The sequence below is a fragment of the Varanus komodoensis genome, unplaced genomic scaffold (assembly GCF_004798865.1).
Source record: "Varanus komodoensis strain SLA01 unplaced genomic scaffold, ASM479886v1 scaffold7_3, whole genome shotgun sequence".
Lineage (NCBI taxonomy): Eukaryota > Metazoa > Chordata > Lepidosauria > Squamata > Varanidae > Varanus > Varanus komodoensis.
Genome location: NW_025336480.1, coordinates 14,309,611 through 14,329,178, shown reverse-complemented (window position 1 = coordinate 14,329,178; position 19,568 = coordinate 14,309,611). Strand labels below are relative to the sequence as shown.

Sequence of the window (19,568 nt, the reverse complement as noted above, 5' to 3'; positions counted from 1 at the left end):
AATCATTCTCTATAACCTCTCTTTTGCTAGATCAAAAATTTTAAAATAGGGAACATAAGAAGCTTTCTTACACTGAATCAGACTACTGGTCCATCTAGCTCAGTACTGTTGACACTGACTGGCACCAACTCTTCAGGGTCTTTCCCAATCCTAATAGGAAATGCCAGGGACTAAATCCAAAAGCTTTTACATGCCAAATCAACATGTTCTACTGCTGAACTACAGCTGTCCCCCAGAGTGAGGGGGTCTCACAAAGATTTTAAGGATTAGAAGGTCTGTAACTAAGGTTATATATTCAAGGTGGCAGGTTCAAGGAATGCATCCAATTTGTTGTTACAAGGAAACACTGATGTTTAAAAATGCATTTTTTCTTGTATGTAACCCAGCACTTACAGGAAATGGAGTATCATCTGATTTTTATCTTATGTAGAATTAGAATGTTTGTAGAATTATAGTTTTATGTTATCAATGCACCATTCACATTTTTTACAAAGTGAGGAATCTAACATCCCTTGACAGCTATGTATATTGAACGGGGGAAGGTTAATTATTCTGGTTTACGTATAAAAGACTATAAAGGCATACATGGATATACAAGGAAAATTGGGGCTTTTTCCTTTGTATGGTCTCTGTGCTTTTAATAGCTGAATAACTCTCAGAAACTCAACCGCTGATGCTTCCCCTATCATGGCAAAAAAAAAAAAAAAAAGCTATATCTGTTGAATTTGTCGGTTAGGCCATACTGTAGTCCTGATACCGTAATACAAACTCTCCACTATTTCGCACAGAACAGAACAGATTGGATCACGCCGCCTGCTCCTTTCTGCTTTCTTTCTCCCTTCGTGTTTCATCAGTCGACCACACCCACCTATCTTCCCTCATTCGCTGCCTTGGAGATAGCTTCACTGCCTTTTGAGTCCCGCCTCCGTTGTGTTACGTCAGTTCCTGCCAATTGGGAGGGAAAGAAAGGGGGAGGGGGACGAAACGAGGCGCGCTCGTTACTCCTGTCAGTCAGGGGCACGTCATTTCCTTTCTGATACTGCCGCTTTCTGCTACTACGGTTGAAGAGTCCGTCAGCGGAGAAGCTTGCGCTACGGGGATTGAGGACTTCTCTCGCACACGCCGGAGAGTGTGTATTTGTCTGGCCTGGAGGGGCGGGGCCGGTACGGCACGGCAGCTTCACACTTGTTACCCGCGGCTGTTCCTGCTGGAGAACCAGCCCTGAAGAACCGTGCGAGGCCCAGCCGGACAGGGCCCTTGAACGGAAAGAGTCGGAGGAACCTGCTGCTGAAACTGAGGGCCGAGGAGAGAGTCGCCCGGCAACGGTGAGGGAGCTGCCACCGCGCATGCGCGTCGGGGCTGTGGCCAGGGAGGGGACTCAAGGATGAGAGCGGAATGGGGGAGACGGCTGTGGGAGAAGCTTCCATTTGGGCGGCGGATGAGGGGGACTCGAGGCGGGGGTTGTCAGGCTGGCTGGCTGGCTGGCGGGCAGGGGGCTCTGGAAGCGTTCCTTTGCAGGTAGTCTTACTTTGTTAAGTAGATCGGAAGGTAACCCGTCTTTGTGGAGGCAGGTAAACCCCAGGTTTAGAACAGTGGATGGGGATTTGGCAGTCGAGGGAATAAGAGGCGATTTTTCTGTGGCACAACAGTAAGAGGGCTACTTGATCGAAGTAGACCTATATATAACTTTTTTGATGTACGTGATGGTGCATCGCTTTGAAAATTTGATTTGCCACAATAAATTTGGGCAATGGTGCTTGTTGTCGTGGACATGGGAACATGCTGCTGAAGTATCAAACATTTGGGGACAGTTTTGAATAAAACAACCATTAGTGTTTTAAGAGTAGTTCCTAGCGTTCTGATACGCCTGCTGAGATCTGTAATACTGGAAATGGAACAAACTTACCATCTTTTTTCTTTCTGAAACTAGAAGCAAAACTCTTATGTAGTTAAGCATCCTGCCCCAAGGCAAGACTCATCTGACTTTTACAGATGAGCCTCTGTAATTCAGATCTGGTGTCATAAACAGAGAGCAGGTGCAGCACAGAAAGGTTTCCTCTGATCAGAATGGTCACATGTTTCAAATGAAGGCATTCTGTCCCCTGGGTCACTTGTCAGTCATACCTACTGGAAAACTTCCTAATCCACAAACATAAGGATTAGTCAATCCGTTGTTTTCAGACCATGCTCTTGTGAAGCTTGAGATTCCATGGGAGTTTGTTGGGGTTTCCCAGTGAAGCCATTAACATTATAGAACTTTTTTCATGTTACTGGTCTCTGTTTGCAGGGTTGTATTAGACTTATTTTGGGGATTTTCAATTTGAATGAGACCATGACCAGCAGTCTTGGCTATTTCTTCTAAATCAAACACATTAGAAAAACCTTTGCAGAGCTCAGAAGTGTAAAGGCAGGTTCATGGAGAATTCTTTGGCATACAAATGGTTCCCTCTGAACCAACTGAGACTCTTTTGAAGGGGGAAATCCAGCCATCAGGATTTTCCTCTATTGTCAATACCAGCTGTCACACTTTTCATGGTGCAAGGGAACAATGATACAAGGTCATCTGGAGTTTTCAGTTTATCCTTTTTTTAGTCCCTGTTAATTTTATTATTACATGCTGTCAAATTGTCTCTGAGTTATGGCATCCCATAAATGCCTTCCAAAATGACCTGTCCTTGACAGTCTTGTTCAGGTCTTATAATTGTTAATTTAGACTTGAGACATAGGATGGTTTCACGCTTTGTTTTGTGTTTTCTGTGGGTATGCACTGTTGGGACATAGGTGTTCCCAGCAGCAAACATATTAGTATAGAAGGTGAGAGTCAGGAAGGCTTGCTGACATCAAGGTTCCATATTCCAGATGGTGTGACCATCAGGGTAAAATGTCTTCTGCCTCTCCAAGTGCTTTCTGTGATAAGAACAGCCCTCCTGGATCAGACTAGATGCCTATTTAATCCAGCATTCCATTCACCAGTGGCCAACTGGCTGCTTCTGGAAAGCCTACAAGTAGGCAGAAGTGTGGGCAGAAGCACGCTAATCATGTTCCTCAGTAACTGGTATACAGAGGCATATTGTGTTTGCATATAGAGGTAATATGTGTAGTAGCCAGTGATGATAACCATATCTCCCGTAACGTTGTCCAATCCCTTTTTGAAGCTGAGTTGGTGGCCATCATCTTGTGATAGCAAATTCCATAGTTTACTTGTGTGCTGTATGAAGTAATAATTTTATCTGACTTGAATTTCGTATAACCAGCTTCATCAAATGATCTAGGAGTCTATATTCTGAGAAAGTATTTTTCTGTATAATTTTCTCTACATTATGAATAATTTTTGCATACTTTCAATAGGCCTTCACTCATTTTACTTTTTTCCTAAGTCAAATGATCCCAAATGTAAAATGTTTGTAGGAGAGTTGCTCTAGGTAAGGTACTCTGTCAGCCCAGCACTGAGAAGAGGATCACAGGGTGAGATGATTAAAGCAGGTGCTTCTATTTACCTTTCCTCAGAATGCTTCTTGGCCTCAGGAAAGTATAAAGGTATTAAAGATAATACTGGTGATAATACAGTCACCTCACCTGATGCTTGTTTTCTAAGCAGCAGGCCATATGCATGATGGGCTTTTCAGAGTTCATTTGCTTGACCATACTATGTTGCTACCCCCAGGACATGCTTCCAGATACATGTATGTGTATTTAAAAGTGTAGCAGAGACATGTGTAGTTGAAATGCAGGAATCTGAAGCAATTGTGTCCAGCACATGAAGTGTGGACTTGCCTATAGTTTAGAATCCCACCCAGAGAGTTTCATAGCAGAGTAGGTGTTTTGCTCAGGGTTTATCATTAGGCTGAATTATCTATTCAGTACAGGTTTTTTTCTGGCTGGGCAAGAAAAATAACTTCAAAAGAAATTAAGTCTAACATTGCTACTTATATTGTTTCTCTTTAAAAAATACCTTGGTTTAAAATGAAATTAGCATTTGATACAAACATAACTTTTAAGAAGTAATATGGAAATTGCCAGAAACAATAGTATTATGACAGCTAGTTAGAAATGTAATGAATGATCTGTAAAGGCCAGATAGCACAGAAATTGTTAATGCAGTCACACAGAGGCACAGAAGATTTGATGTTTTCTTCACTTTGCTCTTGGCTTGTTCTTAAAGGAGATGTTTGTATTAATGAAATAGAAATTCAGGGATGTATTTCATATTGAGTAGCTTTTCAGATGCAATCTACAGAATCTACTATAAAAACAGTGAAGCTTTCAGTTTATCAGATATTAATGTTTTGAACTAGGTGAAATATAAATTGCTGTTACAAAACCCCAAATGTCAAGGATAATGACCAAACTTCAGTGTATAAAATTGAAATTTTGTTTATTCCTCTTGATTATACCAAACAATAAGCATAAACATACTTTTAATATTAATTCTGCTGCTTATGCTTCCATTGGAATAGGTTTTAAATCCTTTTGTTCCTAAGGTAGAGATTTGAAGTACAGCATACACTGGTAGAACAGGGACAATTAAGGTGGTAATCCTATATACATTTACTTTGAAGAAAGCTTTACTGAACAAAAAACTTTTATTTCCAAGTAGGTATGTATAGAATTGCACTGTAAAATTGGTAGAAGTTGTGATGAAGCTTGGATTATTAAGTAGTAACTTAGTGAGGCTGGGAATTCTGCTGGTGTACCACCCATCCTGCTGCTCAGCAGTTTCACCACCTAAACTGACAGATGTGGTATCAGTTTTGGTGTTGCAGATTGGCAGGATGATGGTCTTGGGTTTTTTCAACATGCATGCTTGGGACCACAGGGTGTGGAGCAGCTCAAGACTTCATGGGTGCCATGCCAACCATGGGGTCCTCCCAACATGTCATTGGTCAAACACATGTAACAGGGCACACTCTAGGTTTCGTTTTCATTCCTGAGCAAGGAGGATAGTGGATTGAGGTTGGGAGATATTAAAGTTTGTTCCATGTAATGGGCAGATCATTAGATTAACAACTGTCTTCCTCTGAAAGTGTGGAAGACCTGTAAGAATGATCCACCACAGTCTGATGAATTCCAGTGGATTACAGAAGGCTCTGGGAAACTTTCCAGCCGGTGTGACTGGTACTCCTGTCTTATTTCTAGTTAATTGGTAGAATGAGGGGATGACTAAGATGATTCACATGATTGATCCTGAGATGCCTGTCCTGCTTCATAGAGCCCATTTGTCTCCTTGATATTCACCTGAAATGAGGGCAGTGAATCATTTTGCAAGGTTGATTGTATATGCCATGATCAGGACACATCATTCTGTGGGTGTATCCAGAAGGCTGTCCTGTATTGTTGGATGAATTTTAATTTGCTTGGTTTGAGGATGTTGACAAGACACTTGGTAAGATTTGGCCAGTCGGGTGTATGCTATACCCTTACCCTTCATGGCAAATTACATCTGGCAAGGAGATGATGCTAGTTGGGTCCAAGAAGCCTTTTGAATTGTGACTAAGACTGGATTCAACCTGCTCTGTTTTTCTTTTCAAAAGAGATACATGGAGTTCTATAAACTGTGCTTTCCTACGATGATGGTCCACAAATAGTCAGATTTAACATTATGTTCTAGTGACATTCCAATCTACTTTAAGTTGCTATTCCAACTTTTCTGCCCAAAACACATTACTAAATTCATGTGATTATAGTGCATCTGTTGTGATTGAGCTTGCTATCTAGCTCAACAGGTCTATGATACTTGCTGAAGTGGTTGTGAGCTATTATGACATAAAACAGTGAACACTGGAACATTATCATTTGTGTAAAGGGGAGGAGAAATATATAGCTCATAATTAGAGAACACAGTGATTGCTTGTATACAATAATACTCTTTTATAAGAATTGTGAGTTTGGATGGGAAGCTTCTACAAAAGTTGTTACTTACTGTGGGAGTCTGGTGTAGGAAAGAGTATTTTTTATAATGGGCAAAGCCTACTGAAAGTATAGGTGGCAACTCTCTAGTGGTGGTTTGATCAAGAATAATTCATAATACTTCTGAGGAACATTAGAATATAGTAATGAAAAATAATAGTCTTCTCCAGCAATACTGTTATAGAAAATGATGTCTAAACTAAAAGAACTACTTGGTGTGATGTAATCTCTTCATTTAAACTGGAATTTTGAATACCCATCTCTTCTCCCCAACTGAGCAGGCTTCTAGATATTAAAAACACAGAGTTGCAACCTAAAAGTGGTAGTCTTTAAAAATAATCTAGAGGAAAATATAATCAATTTCCACTGTTATACATGTTGAGTTGTTAGTACTAAAAGTAACAGCCATGCCTTGGAATATCCCTTGTATTGTTAATTAAGATTGTTTGAAAACAGAAAACAGAAAATCAGCATAACTATATTTGTTGGTTAATATGTAAATCCATGGCATGCAGCATGACCTCAACATGGCCAGGGCAGCTTATTTTATATTGTGTGTGTGTGTGTGTGTGTATTTAAATTATTATTATTATTCTAATGTGTATATTTTAATTTATGTGGTTTTAATTTATTGTTGTAAGCTGCCCCAAGGCTTCGGCGAATGGGGCGGCATAAAAATGTTTTAATAAATAAATAAATAAATAAATAAATAAATAAAACACTTCCTTTCTGTGTAATAAAATAATTCATAATTTTGAAGTCATTAGTTTGTAAGATGCAAATCTTGAATAATTTCATATTGTGCAAGACCTTATGAATCTGGTTTAATATATGTGGGATAAAAGACAGATTAGGAATCATAGCCAACAAAACTAGACTTATATTTGTATTATCTGTTAGAATCTAGATTGCTGATGCAGATAGGCTGATTGAGGATGATCTCCAAAGAGCTATTAAGCACAACTAACATATGCAAATTGTGTAAATGAGCAATATCCTCATTTTTATTAAAGCGTTTTGTTAGTGAAATAGTTACAGACTGGGTTTAGACAACATAGTAATTCACACTCAAGTTGGAGTATGGCTTGCATGTAGCTTGTTGTTAAAACAGGGATCATTGAGCGTTTTCATATCATGACAATAATACATGTAAATAAGATATACCCTTGATGATCCCAACAGATGACAGGGATCACTGTGGGTTGTCCACCCCTTGCATTCTCTTGATCCTCTCACAGGTATCCCAGGGGACTACATAGTAAGACTCATCTTGTTTGCCCTTCCTGCCATGTTCATGACCCATTTACACTCATTGAAGCCTTTTTTCTGCTCATTTTTATGCCTTAGTTTTATTTTTTGTAATCTCCAAGATGGAACTAGTGACGTGGCCTCCAAAGTGCCCAAGCAGCACATTGGAGGGGGTGTCACTGGTGTGTCCTTAAAAAATGCAAGAAATTTGTATATGCCCTTGCTCAAAACTATTGATAGCCCTGCCCTCCCCCCAAAAAAACCCTTTTAAAAAGAACCATAATTTTGACAGCCAGCTATCAAACATATGTTTTCCCATATAAAGAAGTGGATCATGTTTTCCACTTTACCTTGCACTTACCGTCTTGGGAAAGGGTAGAGAAAATTTGACAAACCTGATAAAAGTCCAATTCCAAAAGCAAACAAAATGCATAACACAAACTAAGACCTTGCCATGGAGCGGGTGATCTATGGGCTACCCCTTCTATGAACAAAAAATCACATGTGGCTTTGCTGTCTCTTGACAGCTTGTTTTTTTGGCAGTTGTCAAGAGAAAACAAAGAGAAAAATAAAGCTCTGCTGCGTCTCCGGGGCAGTGCCAATTATTGGTCCCTGTGGTAGGCATCCCCGAGGAATTTGACAGCAGGCACCACTAGGACAGTGTCCATGTGAGGCTTGCCATTTTGGTCCTGCATAAAAGTGCACGTGTGCATATGTGCAAGAGTAAGAAAATAAGAAGTATAAAATTGTGCAAATGTTCTGCAATTGCTTTTAAAAGGGTGACAATCCAGTGACTGCATTCCATCTGGAGGCAGCAAAAAGTGGTATCTGGTGATAAAGAAATGTTAAATGGGAGAAAAAGCTGTGACTAGCACAAAAGAGTTCATGATTGCAGAAGGGGGCGGTGGACTGGTGATGGTCACTCTGTCTTGCTGCCTGTGAATTTGTCTGACAGCTGTTCTGGTGGTGGTCCAGGCTAACTTGCCTGGAGCAGCAATAGGGTTTTGCCAGTCTTGTAGAGTTCTCATCAGTTACTTTCTTCAACCTCCAATGGGGATAAACTGAATGGATTTGAATGTCATATCAAACCATTCCTAGAAGAAGCCATAGGCTGTTCTGATATCACAAATAAGCCACACTGTAGAAATTGGTTTGGATTTACAGGACATCACACCCAGTCAATGGCTTGTTACACCCAGTGGGTTACTGACTTGTGCTAAAAGACCATGGTTAATTACAAACAACACTAGAGGAGAACTCATGGTTTGTCATTGGATTGAGTGGTTGATTGCTCATAGTTAACAATCATGGTTTGTTTGTGCAGCTGAATTCATACAGCATGGTAATCTATATTTCACTGATGAACCAGCAACTCAGCTTATTGTGTGGTTTGAACCAAGATACAGTATTTACTGAATGTTAAAGATAGACATGTTTATTGATTGTGGACTATAACATGGCAGTGTTTCTAGAAAAAAAATGAGAAGGAATTTGCTTTACAGAGAGAGATTTTCTTTAAACAAATCTGTATGTCTATTCACTGTTAATTTATTTGTATGTTATTTTGGCCAGAGGCCCTTAATTTTCTCATCAAGAGGGTTATTCATCTTGCAAGATAGTATTCATTAATACAGTTCTGTTTATATTGTAATTACCAATAGGCAATTAGATTTTTTGTTTTAATAGCTTTATATTTTTAGGCAGTTTCTTCAGTGCTTAGTGGAGCTTTTAATACATACAGGTAAAGCTTTGGTGGGAGAGCTTTTACAATCACTAATGGTAGAACAGATCTATGCAAAATGAGAAACAATTGCACTGTTCTTTTCTGTAAAAATGCTTGAACTATATTGAACAAGACCGTAAAAGAATGAAGTTTGTCTTGCTTCCATATGTAGTACTTTGGCCTGCAGGGGGAGCTCTTAAATAGAAGAAATGTCTTGGCTATTATTTTCAAAAGATGATTAAATCCAGCACCTACTAATGTATTTATATTTAGAAATAAATATTTGGAAGGAATGAGTATTAGAATACTTTGGTTATGGACATCTAACCTTTTGACAGACTGTTTAGCCCTTCAAAAACAAATACTGCAAAGTCTACATTTGAGGTAAGTTAAAGGTGTAAGCTATGAGTCTGGCTGCTACTAATTTTCTTTTTCTTATTTTCCTTCTTCCTTGGTACTCTACTCTTTTCCTACTCCCTTTCTATAAAGAATTTCTGATTATAAGTGGAAAGCATGCTTGTTGGCTGCAGTGTTCTGATGAATTGCTGGGTATTTCAAATCTTGTACTAGAGTTTTCATTGGAACCTATTACCAAGAAAGGCTGGGTTCTCCCACACTGGAGACATTCAAGGTACAGCTAGATAGCTATTTGTTAGGGATGCTTTAAGCAGGGAGTTGGATCTGATTGCCTTATTGGCCCCTCCCTACCCTACTATTCTATGACTGACAAGAATATCGTGTGAGTTCTATTACCCTGACTGGAATAAATTCATTTACTAAGAAGTAAGCCCTATCGAACATGGTTGGAGTTATTTCAAGAAACATGCATAAAATTGAACTGTAAATGATCAAAGTATGATTTTCTGAAGTAGAAATGCTATTCCTTTCCCTGTCCTCCTCAGGATGTGTAATGGAGAAAGGGATGAAGTTTTATTTATTTGGTGGGATTGCAATGTAGAAGAATTATCATTTGAACAAATAGCTGTGTTTGTTCTGTTGAAAGTAGTGGTGGAAATAGAGTGAAACAGTCATCTAAAAATTAGTCTGCTTTAATATAAAACTGTTATTTTTCATGATAGAGGGGGACAATTGCACAGTTCTATGAACTTATTTCCATCTTGAATACTTCACACATTTAATTAACTTAGTATATGATGTGATGGTTGAAGATTTCTTCCTGCTGAAATATGTTTAATAATATAATTAGTTATTGAACAACAGAGAATAACCTTTAATTGTTGTTACGAATGGATAGTATGCTTGTAATTAAGAAGGTTATTGTTAGTGTTAGAATCATTGATTGATCTTGCTCCTGGCAATCCATTGTTTTGTGAAGAGCTTTACTGGTTGCAGTTGAGTATATTTAATGTTATAGAATACATAACTTAAGCTTAGTTATGATATAAACATAAATTGTGCTTGTACATATGGCAGCTCTGAATGTTTCTTAGTGATTAAGGGTAAGACCAATACCATTTACATGAAAATATGCCTGACTGTGTTAATTCAAGTATGTATGAATTAAGTCTGAACTGACATGTATCGGATTGTATGTAAGTGCCAGAATTTCCCAAAGGGTTTCCTCAAAGTGACTGGGCAGAGAAATATTTTTCAAGAGAGAGGAAATTGAACGTTTGTCTTGGTTGGAAAGCAGACTGTTCTATATATTAACTAATGAGGAGCTTGTCCTTTGGGACTCTAGTTGTACACCATCTCTTTCCTTGAAAACTGATCAATCCCACTTGTGGAAAATAAGCTGTGCGAAGGAGGGAATCCTCTTTCCCCTAGTATGGCTATTTTAATGGCCAGTGACCCACAGATGAATTCAAAGGAAATGGGCTTGTGGTCAGTAGGTGACAGATAATTATGTAAGGGAGGAATTTTAATGAATGTTTATGTCTGTTCTTAGATAAATCAGTGCTCTGAGACTTCTTGCCTTACCCTCTGAAACAGTGATTGCAGTAACTGTTGCTTACTGAAGCTATTCTTGAAGCAAATACAGTCCCCTTAAAGAACAGGAGGAATTCGCCATGAAAGGAAGCATGTTTCTGCATGTCTTTCATACAAATTGTATTGCAGATTGCAGCCTACTGGCTTCCAGAAAATTTAATTGGTGTCATGGAACACCAAAGCAGTTGCTATCTGTGTAGCCCAGCTCTTTGTAATCTAAGAGATTATGCTGAAGTATTTGCCTACATAAGAAATAGAAGATTTGAATATTTAAAACCTTTAAAAAATTGTGGCACTTCTAAAATTGCTATTCATACAAGAAGCTACTTTGGGAGTATGACAGCCCCTATGCACCCCCTTTATTTACCTCATTAAAATTAGAGATGAAACTGGTGCTTGTAGCAGAATGTGAGGTCCAGTTCCAACAAGTAGAGTCTAATAATACAGACTGCACTTTGATAAGCTAAGAAACAGTTTCATGCTTGTTAATGTCACTGTCTGACTTAAGGTGACTTTTTGTAACCAATGTCCATTGAAAAGAAAACAGAGTGGATTGTTATATTTAAAACTTTAGCTTACTATCAGTTTATCTGTTCAATATAAACTAGAAATCTCATAACCAGAATGGATTGATTTTAAATATCTATTAACAATTTTAAATAGTTTTCTACTAGTAATTCATATTTCTTGAGGAAACATATTGGTTGAGTTCAGTGGGGCTTATTTCTGAGTAAATAAGAAATAATGTTCTGGGGGATTATTTGGCTTATATGATTGCTGCTCCTGTCGAACCCTAAGTTCCCTTGTGGAATAGAGAGGCAGCTCAGGCAGTTGACATGATTGCACCTAAGTGCCTTCTCTGTCTCCACCAAGACCGGCCAGTTCCTTGATACACACTATAACTTACAGCACTGAAGTGAGAAGAAATATGACTAGAGTGCAGATGGAGGAAATCTAATGATGAATCATACTGAATGTGGCTTAGAGCTCATTATTGAGCTTATTCTGTGGCAAAGAGGAGGGCAGAATGGAAGTATATTGCCTCTTCTTTTCCTTTTTCACAGTGCCATTCTACTGAGCTCCTCTGACTGGTTTGAAGACTGTTACATTGAACCCTCAATAGCTTGTTGTGATGAATTTGCCTCAGACTTTGAAGATAAAATCTTTCAGGTCCATTGTGTACTGGACTCCTCCGTTAAGTTAGATCCTTCAAGGGATGTATCCAGTTTAATTGGTAAAGCTAAGGAGGAGGTTTGTACCTGGGTCCAGCAGGCTGCCAATGCCTTGTTAAGAGAGGGAGTAGTCCCAGCCTTCTTGAAGGAGGCTGTGATAAGAACACACAGAGATTGTTACTAGCTACAGAGGCAAACCTCCCCGTTTTGGGCAAGGTGTTAGAGAGGGTGGTAACCAAACAGTTCCAGACACTTTTGAAGGAAACAGATTATTTGGATCCATTTCAGTTGCGTTTCAAGCTGGGTTTTAGATGGAGACAGCCTTGGTTATCCTTTGGGATGACCTTTTCCTGAGAGAGATAGGGGGAATATGACCCTGTTGGTCCTCCTGGACCTTTCAGAGGCTTTTGCCCCCATCAACTATGGTGTCCTTTTGGACAGATTGCTGAGTTGGGGATTGGAGGCACTGCTGTGTGAGTGACCGGATCCAGAAGGTGGTGCTGGGGGTTAGTTGCTCTGCATCATGGCTGTTATGCCATGAGGTTGCTCAGGCCTCCATATTATCCCTCAAGCTTTTCAACATCTGCATGAAACTGCTGGGAGCAGTCATTTGGAGGCTTGGGCTAAGATCTTAGCAATATGCTGCTGATACTCAGCTCTGTCTCTCCTTTACATCAAATCCAGGTGAGGCGGCATCCATCCTGACTGCTGCCTTAGCTCAGTAGTCTATTGGATGAGAGCCAACGAACTGAAGCTCAATCCAGACAAGACGGAAGTCCAGTTAGTGGGTAGTTGGTCAGATAAGTTGAAAGGCCTATACCCTGTCCTGGACAGGGTTGTACTCCCCCTAAAGGACAGCATTCACAGCTTGCAGGTGCTCTTGGATCCAAAAGTATCACTCGATGAAGTAGACTTGATGGCCTGGAGCAACTTTCTTCAGCCAAGGCTAATATCTTGACAAAGTTTAGCCACAGTCATGTATGCCCTGGTAACTTCCTGGTTGAATTATTGTAATGTACTCTGTGTGGGGCTGCCCTTGATGGTCTGGATGCTCCAACTGGTTCAAAATAAGACCTGACGACTTTTAACAAGAACTAGTTCATGGGCCCATATTAACACCAGTTTTATATCATCTACACTGGCTACCAGTAGAAGTCTGGGCTCAATTTTTAAAGTGCTGGTTCTTACATATAAAGCTTTAAATGACTGGATACCTGAAGGACTACCTTCTCCCATATGTCCCTACCTGTCTATTAGGATCAGGTCAAGAGGTCCTTCTCAAGGAGCCATCTCCCAGGAAGAGGAAAGGGATGGCAGCCAGAAGAAGGGTCTTCTCTGTGGTTGTACCCCATCTCTGGAATAGGGTGTTCAGAGAGGTGTACCTGGTGCCATCATTGTTATCATTTCAGTGCCAGAAGAAGGCATATCTTTTCTTTGGCTATTTTAATGGTTGATGTTAGTAGTAATCTTGAATTTAACCTGACCCTATTCCTGACTTAACGTTTTATGTTAATTTAAAATAGTTTTTAAAAAAATTTATGTAATGATTTTAAATTGTGAATAGTTGGTTGCTATTGTTAATGCAGATTGTAAAATGTTGTATTATTTGAAATGTTTATAACCTGCTCAGAGAGCCCAAGTGTGGACTAATGCAGTGCATATAAATGGAATAAATAGATACATGTGTATAATATTGCACTGTTAAATACTTAGAAAATTTGGTGTACTCAGATGCTTTTTTCTGTTTTTCAGGTTAACAGCTGAGGTACTGATAGAGTTCTGCTCTTCTTCAATGAGGAACTACAGGCTGATCTTCTGCCATAACCTCAAGCAACCATAAATGACAAAAGAATGCTTGGTCAGTGAGGGTAGCTGGCGTAGAAAATATTTTGTGAACATAGGTGTTTAAGTGCTCTGAGGTAGGTTATTCTACAATTTTGTGAAATATGTTAAGGACTGCAAGCATGGATATTCTGAGTGCTTTTTCCAATTCTGTGACTTCAGTTTGATTAAAAAGCATATGTTGAATAGAAGATAAATTGCATTCTAGTGTACACTTGGAAAATATGCTTAACCCAGCACTTAGTTAAGGTGTCCTTATTAAGCCACAGGGATTTTCCTTTTTTCCCTAAGTAGGAACATATCACAATTAATCCATATAGAAATTAGTGATTTTTATAAGGATCATAATAACAAATTAGATACTGCTGTGAACTTTAGCACAGAACCTCTGGATGTGACAAGTCCAATTGTTTTCCTAGTAATGCCAGTGGCTATCATTAACAGTTGTGTAATTTTTAGCATTGAATGAACTGGGTATTATGTTGTTATGCTGGAAAAACCTCATTTTAAAAATTTCTGGTGGAATTTATCATTGGACATGTGATTTCTGATAAGCTTTAGTCATCAAGTAATGAATGTAGGAATTAGTACTTAGTGTTGAAGGAACTGAATCTAGGACAACTTTATTTTACAGAAAGACAGCTTTGATATTGGCTGCATAAAGATATGAGGAAGAGCTCCTCCCCTTCTTTGAGTAACTGCAACTCTGTTCTTACTAACAAAATATTTGGAATTCCACTCGATGAACTGCAGCAGGAAGGACAGCCAGGCAGTGAAGTTCCATTGGTAGTCCGCCATGTCGTGGACTATATTGAGGAACATGGTATGTATTTTCATCCTATGCCTTAGCCATAACCTTACATATTGAAAAGATCAATAGTTTTCACTTGTGATATCATCTTGCGTTTATGTATGTTGATTTTTTTCATTATGCATTATTAAAGTGAAAGCTATTTTACACTCTTCTGTAGCCCTCGTATGGTCATGAAGGAACACATTCTCATTGACAAAAAAGTGCTTCCAGGGGTGTCATCTCTTACCATGCTTTTGTTTGGTGGGGCATTCATATGTCTCATAAGAAATGAGGTAAGAATGAAGCTCTGTAGAAATAAATGTGGACATTAATCTAGGGCTGGTGGTTGGGTGGTGGCAGAAAACATTCCAATGTTCCTAATAGCAATTGGCACCTTGGTTAATACTCCTGACTGTGCTGTATTGTGTTACGTTGCACCAAATCTATGATATTCCAAAAGTAAACGATCAGGCATACATAGGGATATTATCTATCTTAGAGAGAATAATGTTATAACTGGGAGTGGGAGCACAATAATTTTAATTTTTCCTTTATTGAAATATACCTGTTTTCCATTTTTGTCACAGAATCATGCATGTGCACATGATAGAAAGTTTGACTGGGAAGTTTTTGCTTAAAATTAAGAGTACTGAATTCTGGTTTTTTTTCCCATTCTGTCTTTAGGAGGTCTAGAACAAGAAGGACTTTTTCAGGTCAATGGGAATGCAGAAACAGTGGAGTGGCTTCGGCAAAGATATGATAATGGAGAAGATGTGGATCTGGTTAAAGAAGCAGATGTACCTTCAGCTATTAGTCTTCTTAGATTTTTTCTTCAAGCACTTCCAGAACCAGTTATCCCTGGTACTCTACATATGCATTTGACACAACTTTGTCAAGGTATTAGAATAATTTTAATATAGGTTAAATATTAAATAATCAGATGAACAATTTAATGCCCATTGATTTTTCTTCTTTCATATTTCACATGTGATATGGTGTGGACAACTCTAGAAACTGCCTTCTTTTGGTGGAGTAGGACCAGCCCACCAACATGCACTTTTCCTGCTTTTGGTCCTAGCAGCTATCCATGTATGAACTAAACACTTTCCAGGCCCAACAATGTAATCCACCATCTATGTAGCTGATTCCTGGATTTTATGTAGGCCATTGTCCATGTGGTTTGGGCTTCCTTGTGTTGATCTTAAATATTCATTAGGCACAGGAAGATGTTACAACCTCATGTGGGTAAGTAATGGGTCTGAAGGTCAGAGAGTAAGTGAGGTTGATGGATTTTTTTCTTCAGTTACTCATAGCCTCTGTGTTCAAAGTGGTCCTTCTGTCATTTGCACAAAATGTAATTCCTGAATTCTGCAAGAACTTACTTACAGTCTAAGGAAAAGATGCTTTCTCTTAAACTAATTGTGTAAAGCACAGTTTTTAGTAGCTTTTCCTCCTCACTAGTGTCCAAGAATTTGGGAACTATAGTAACCAAAAAGCCGGTCCATTGTTCTTTCATACAGTTAATGCCAAGAGTACTGAATCAAATCAATGTGAAGAATATCCTTGAATTCTTTTCACTGCCAGTCTAATGAAATGACTGTTCCCCATACATATGTATTGTAGGGCTTCAAAGAAATTTAGATCTGCTGCAACTTTGATTTCACAATTTCAGTTAAACTGTTTTTCTAAACCTATAGTTGGTATGCTGCTCCTAAAATTATATTTTCTAGAATGCAGTTGGTTGGTATTCACAATAATACGTTGTTTGAGATTTAATATTCTGTCCCTATATATTCACAATCCTGCAGTTTCCTTGGGCAGAGGAAAATCTTCATCTAGATTTAAAAATGGAAACAAATAACTAATATAGAGGTTTCAGGCCTTATGTTACATGATCCCTGTGGCCTGTACCAATTAAATTTCTAGTGATTATATTTTGGGACAACTGTAGTTTTAGAAAAGAAACCCCACATATAATGCATTACAGTAATCCAAGCTATAGTTTAGTCAAGTCATACCCCTGAATGACATTAGTAGCCATCAAGAAGAAGACACACCAAAAAAGTATTCTTTGCCGAATCCACCACCTAAAAGTTGGGAACTTTCAAGTGGCAAACTTCCTTTAGAGGGAATATATACCATCCAAAGTTCATTCACCAGCTCCCAAATCTAAGTCATTTACTGCTGACATTTCCATCTTGTTTGGATTGACCTCTAGTTTATTTATTGGTATTCTTTTATATATTGATGACTCCGAACTTTAATCTTATGACTTGCCAAACTATTTCATGTAAATGTTAACTAGTAAAGGGATTCTGGATTAAGTCCTATGGCAATCCAGTTTTAGCAAGTGTGAAAGTAACAAATAAATCCCAATGGGCCAGAACACATTTCTCTACACAATATCCAAAAGGATACTGAAGAGGTAGGAATCAATTTCAGTTTATTATAATTCTAGAAGTTGGCTCAGAAGGACACAGGAAAAATTCCTCTCTTTGAACCTAGATGAGGATAATCTACTTGCACAATCAAAGCAGATTTTGTCCAAAAATCAGGCCCAAGCCAGATTGATGTTAAAATTGAGCCAAATTTAGTCAGAGGCATCTAACATTCAGTGCTGGCCCAGAATATTTTGTTTTATCACTGTGCCTGGAAATGTTTGAGAATTGATTTTCTTATCTACAAAAGTTATAGCCTCTATACTTCATTTTCCTAACGGGGGTAAACAAACTACCTTTAATTAGTTTAAAATACTCAAGGCATTTTAGTTGAATTTTTAAAGTAAGGTCTGAAATGTGGTGAATACATCTTAAGGGGTCCCATAATAACTTTTCTTTTATAACTTCTTTTATATCGTTTATATTTTTATTTATTTTATATTATTTATTTTAATTTTATATTGTTATTTTTATATTGTATTTTATTGTGTTGTAAGCCGCCCCGAGGCTTCGGCAAGGGGCGGCATAGAAATGTTCTAATAATAATAATAATAATTATAATAAGCAGCTAGCTGGGTGTTTATGGATCATTATACTTTGCTTTATTAGCTTAGAACCTCATTCAGAATTCCCAAATGAGTCCTTTGTATATTTCAAAGTACTTCACTTTGTGTGGGGAGCATCATTAGGGGGCTGTTAGAATGGCCCTTTCTGTCTACATTTTTAAAAATAACTTTTTAGATGGTTATCCCATGATAAGTTCTTTGAGCATGTGTAGATTGTTTTTCTTTATGACAATATAATTGAAACAAAAGGCTGACCCATATTGCTTATCTAAAAACCTTTATTGCCTGAGAAATTTGGAGTTTCTTCCTAGTGCAATTGTATTCTTGCTTTCAAAGTCAATATGATACAATTTTAGCATGTGTCCTGCCAAAGAAAATGGCAGTTTTTAGACCAGATTCTCTGCTCTAATTATGATGCTCTGGGTTTGAGTAACAAAATATTGTTTACTAATATTTTTGCCTGTTATCTGCTTTGTCAAACAGGTGTTGAGCCAGCTAACTAACAGGAAATAAATATTTTATGCTTAAAAATAATAAACTGCTAGATTGAAATAGCAATATCAGAAGTTAATTCTATAAACAGGATGGCTGCATATCTAAGGGGCTGTAAAGTTTGAATGTTATATGCTTATCCAAATAAAAGAAATATTTCAGTCTTGATGGGTAGTATGGAGAGCAGAGTCTTGCTTCATGAATTGACAAATCAGAATATACTCAAAGTGGGTAAGGGCAGTGCAGAGATAAATAAAAGCGTTTGCTGAAAGTGGGAAGGCAGAAAGTATGGATTGCGAGGAAAAAGGGTGTTTTGTATGAAAGTTCTGAAGTATTGTTCAGATAAGGAAATATTTAAGAACAAAAAATATAAAGAATATCTCCAGGTTTCACATGATTTTTTAAAAGAACCTCTATACCGGTTATGTTAGAATTGCTGAAATGAAATGTTTCAGATATTGAAGGATATTTAAAAATTGATCAGTGATTTTCCTGTCACACTTTCAGATTATAACGAAGATGAATTTGGAAGAAAGTTGAGGTTCCTCTTGCAACAGATTCCACCTCTTAATTACAGCTTGTTAAAGTTTCTGTGTAGATTTTTAGTTAATGTAGCAGCTCATCATGAAGAAATTTGGTCTGCAAGTTCTTTGGCTGCAGTTTTTGGTCCTGATGTCTTTCAGTAAGTTAAGAGACTGCAAACATTTGTTCCTACTTTTAATGTGACTTTATATTTGCATTTACTTGCATTGACTTTTTCCTGCACTGTTTATCAGTTAAACCATCTAATTTCATTAAATTTGTTTTCTGTGCATACAGTATTTTTATTGCTACTCAAGTTGCTACAACAGCCAAAAAATTTAAGCCAAAGGAGCATATTTTGTATATATTCCCAAATTTAAGTTTTTAAACTAAAAAATATGTTTGTTCTGATAACAGCAGCTTGTTTGAATTTCAGCTCCTTTTAATTAATTTATTACTGATCATGGCCTTGTATCTATTAAAATAGTAGATTATGTATGAAGGTGTAATAAAAGTTTTTTTTTTTTTTACATTTAAATTCATTAGAATTTAATGTACTGTGGATCCTGTACCAAGATAACTGTGTTCACTGAAATGCTTCCTTATTCCTATTGGGCCTAGCATAATTTGTACATCAAAGTGTAGTTCCTCACATTGCATTGGTTGCTCTGGATTTTAACAAATCTGCTCACCAAGGCAAGGAGGGTGCCTATGATCCTCCAATGAGCATGTTCAGTAGTTAGACTTCCTCGCAACTTTGAAGCTGCAGAGGTACGTGGATGGATATGATTTAGACAATTGGCCAATAATCTCTGTGAACTCCCTGGATTAGAGGAAGGCTGACAATGGTTTGGCGGCTATCTAGTTGAGGGTCCGAAAACATCTTGGCTATGCAGGGCAAAAACAACTTGCCTT

General features: G+C 38.0%; 1 protein-coding gene across 5 annotated transcripts in view; it reads left to right on the top strand.

Annotated features, from left to right (window-relative positions):
- Positions 1–1,020: 1,020 nt before the first annotated feature.
- FAM13B (family with sequence similarity 13 member B) overlaps positions 1,021–19,568 on the top strand; it is a 58,723-nt gene continuing 40,175 nt past the window's right edge. For 4 of the 5 annotated variants that reach the window (XM_044454681.1, XM_044454682.1, XM_044454683.1 and 1 more), the window contains exons 1-5: positions 1,021–1,325; positions 13,753–13,919; positions 14,477–14,665; positions 15,320–15,532; positions 18,639–18,813. In XM_044454681.1, the coding sequence (XP_044310616.1) occupies positions 14,509–14,665; positions 15,320–15,532; positions 18,639–18,813 (545 nt within the window). In that variant the 5' untranslated portion in view covers positions 1,021–1,325; positions 13,753–13,919; positions 14,477–14,508. Of the gene's footprint in view, positions 1,326–13,752; positions 13,920–14,476; positions 14,666–14,813; positions 14,929–15,319; positions 15,533–18,638; positions 18,814–19,568 lie in introns of those variants that run through there. The other variant, XM_044454684.1, reaches the window with a different exon arrangement.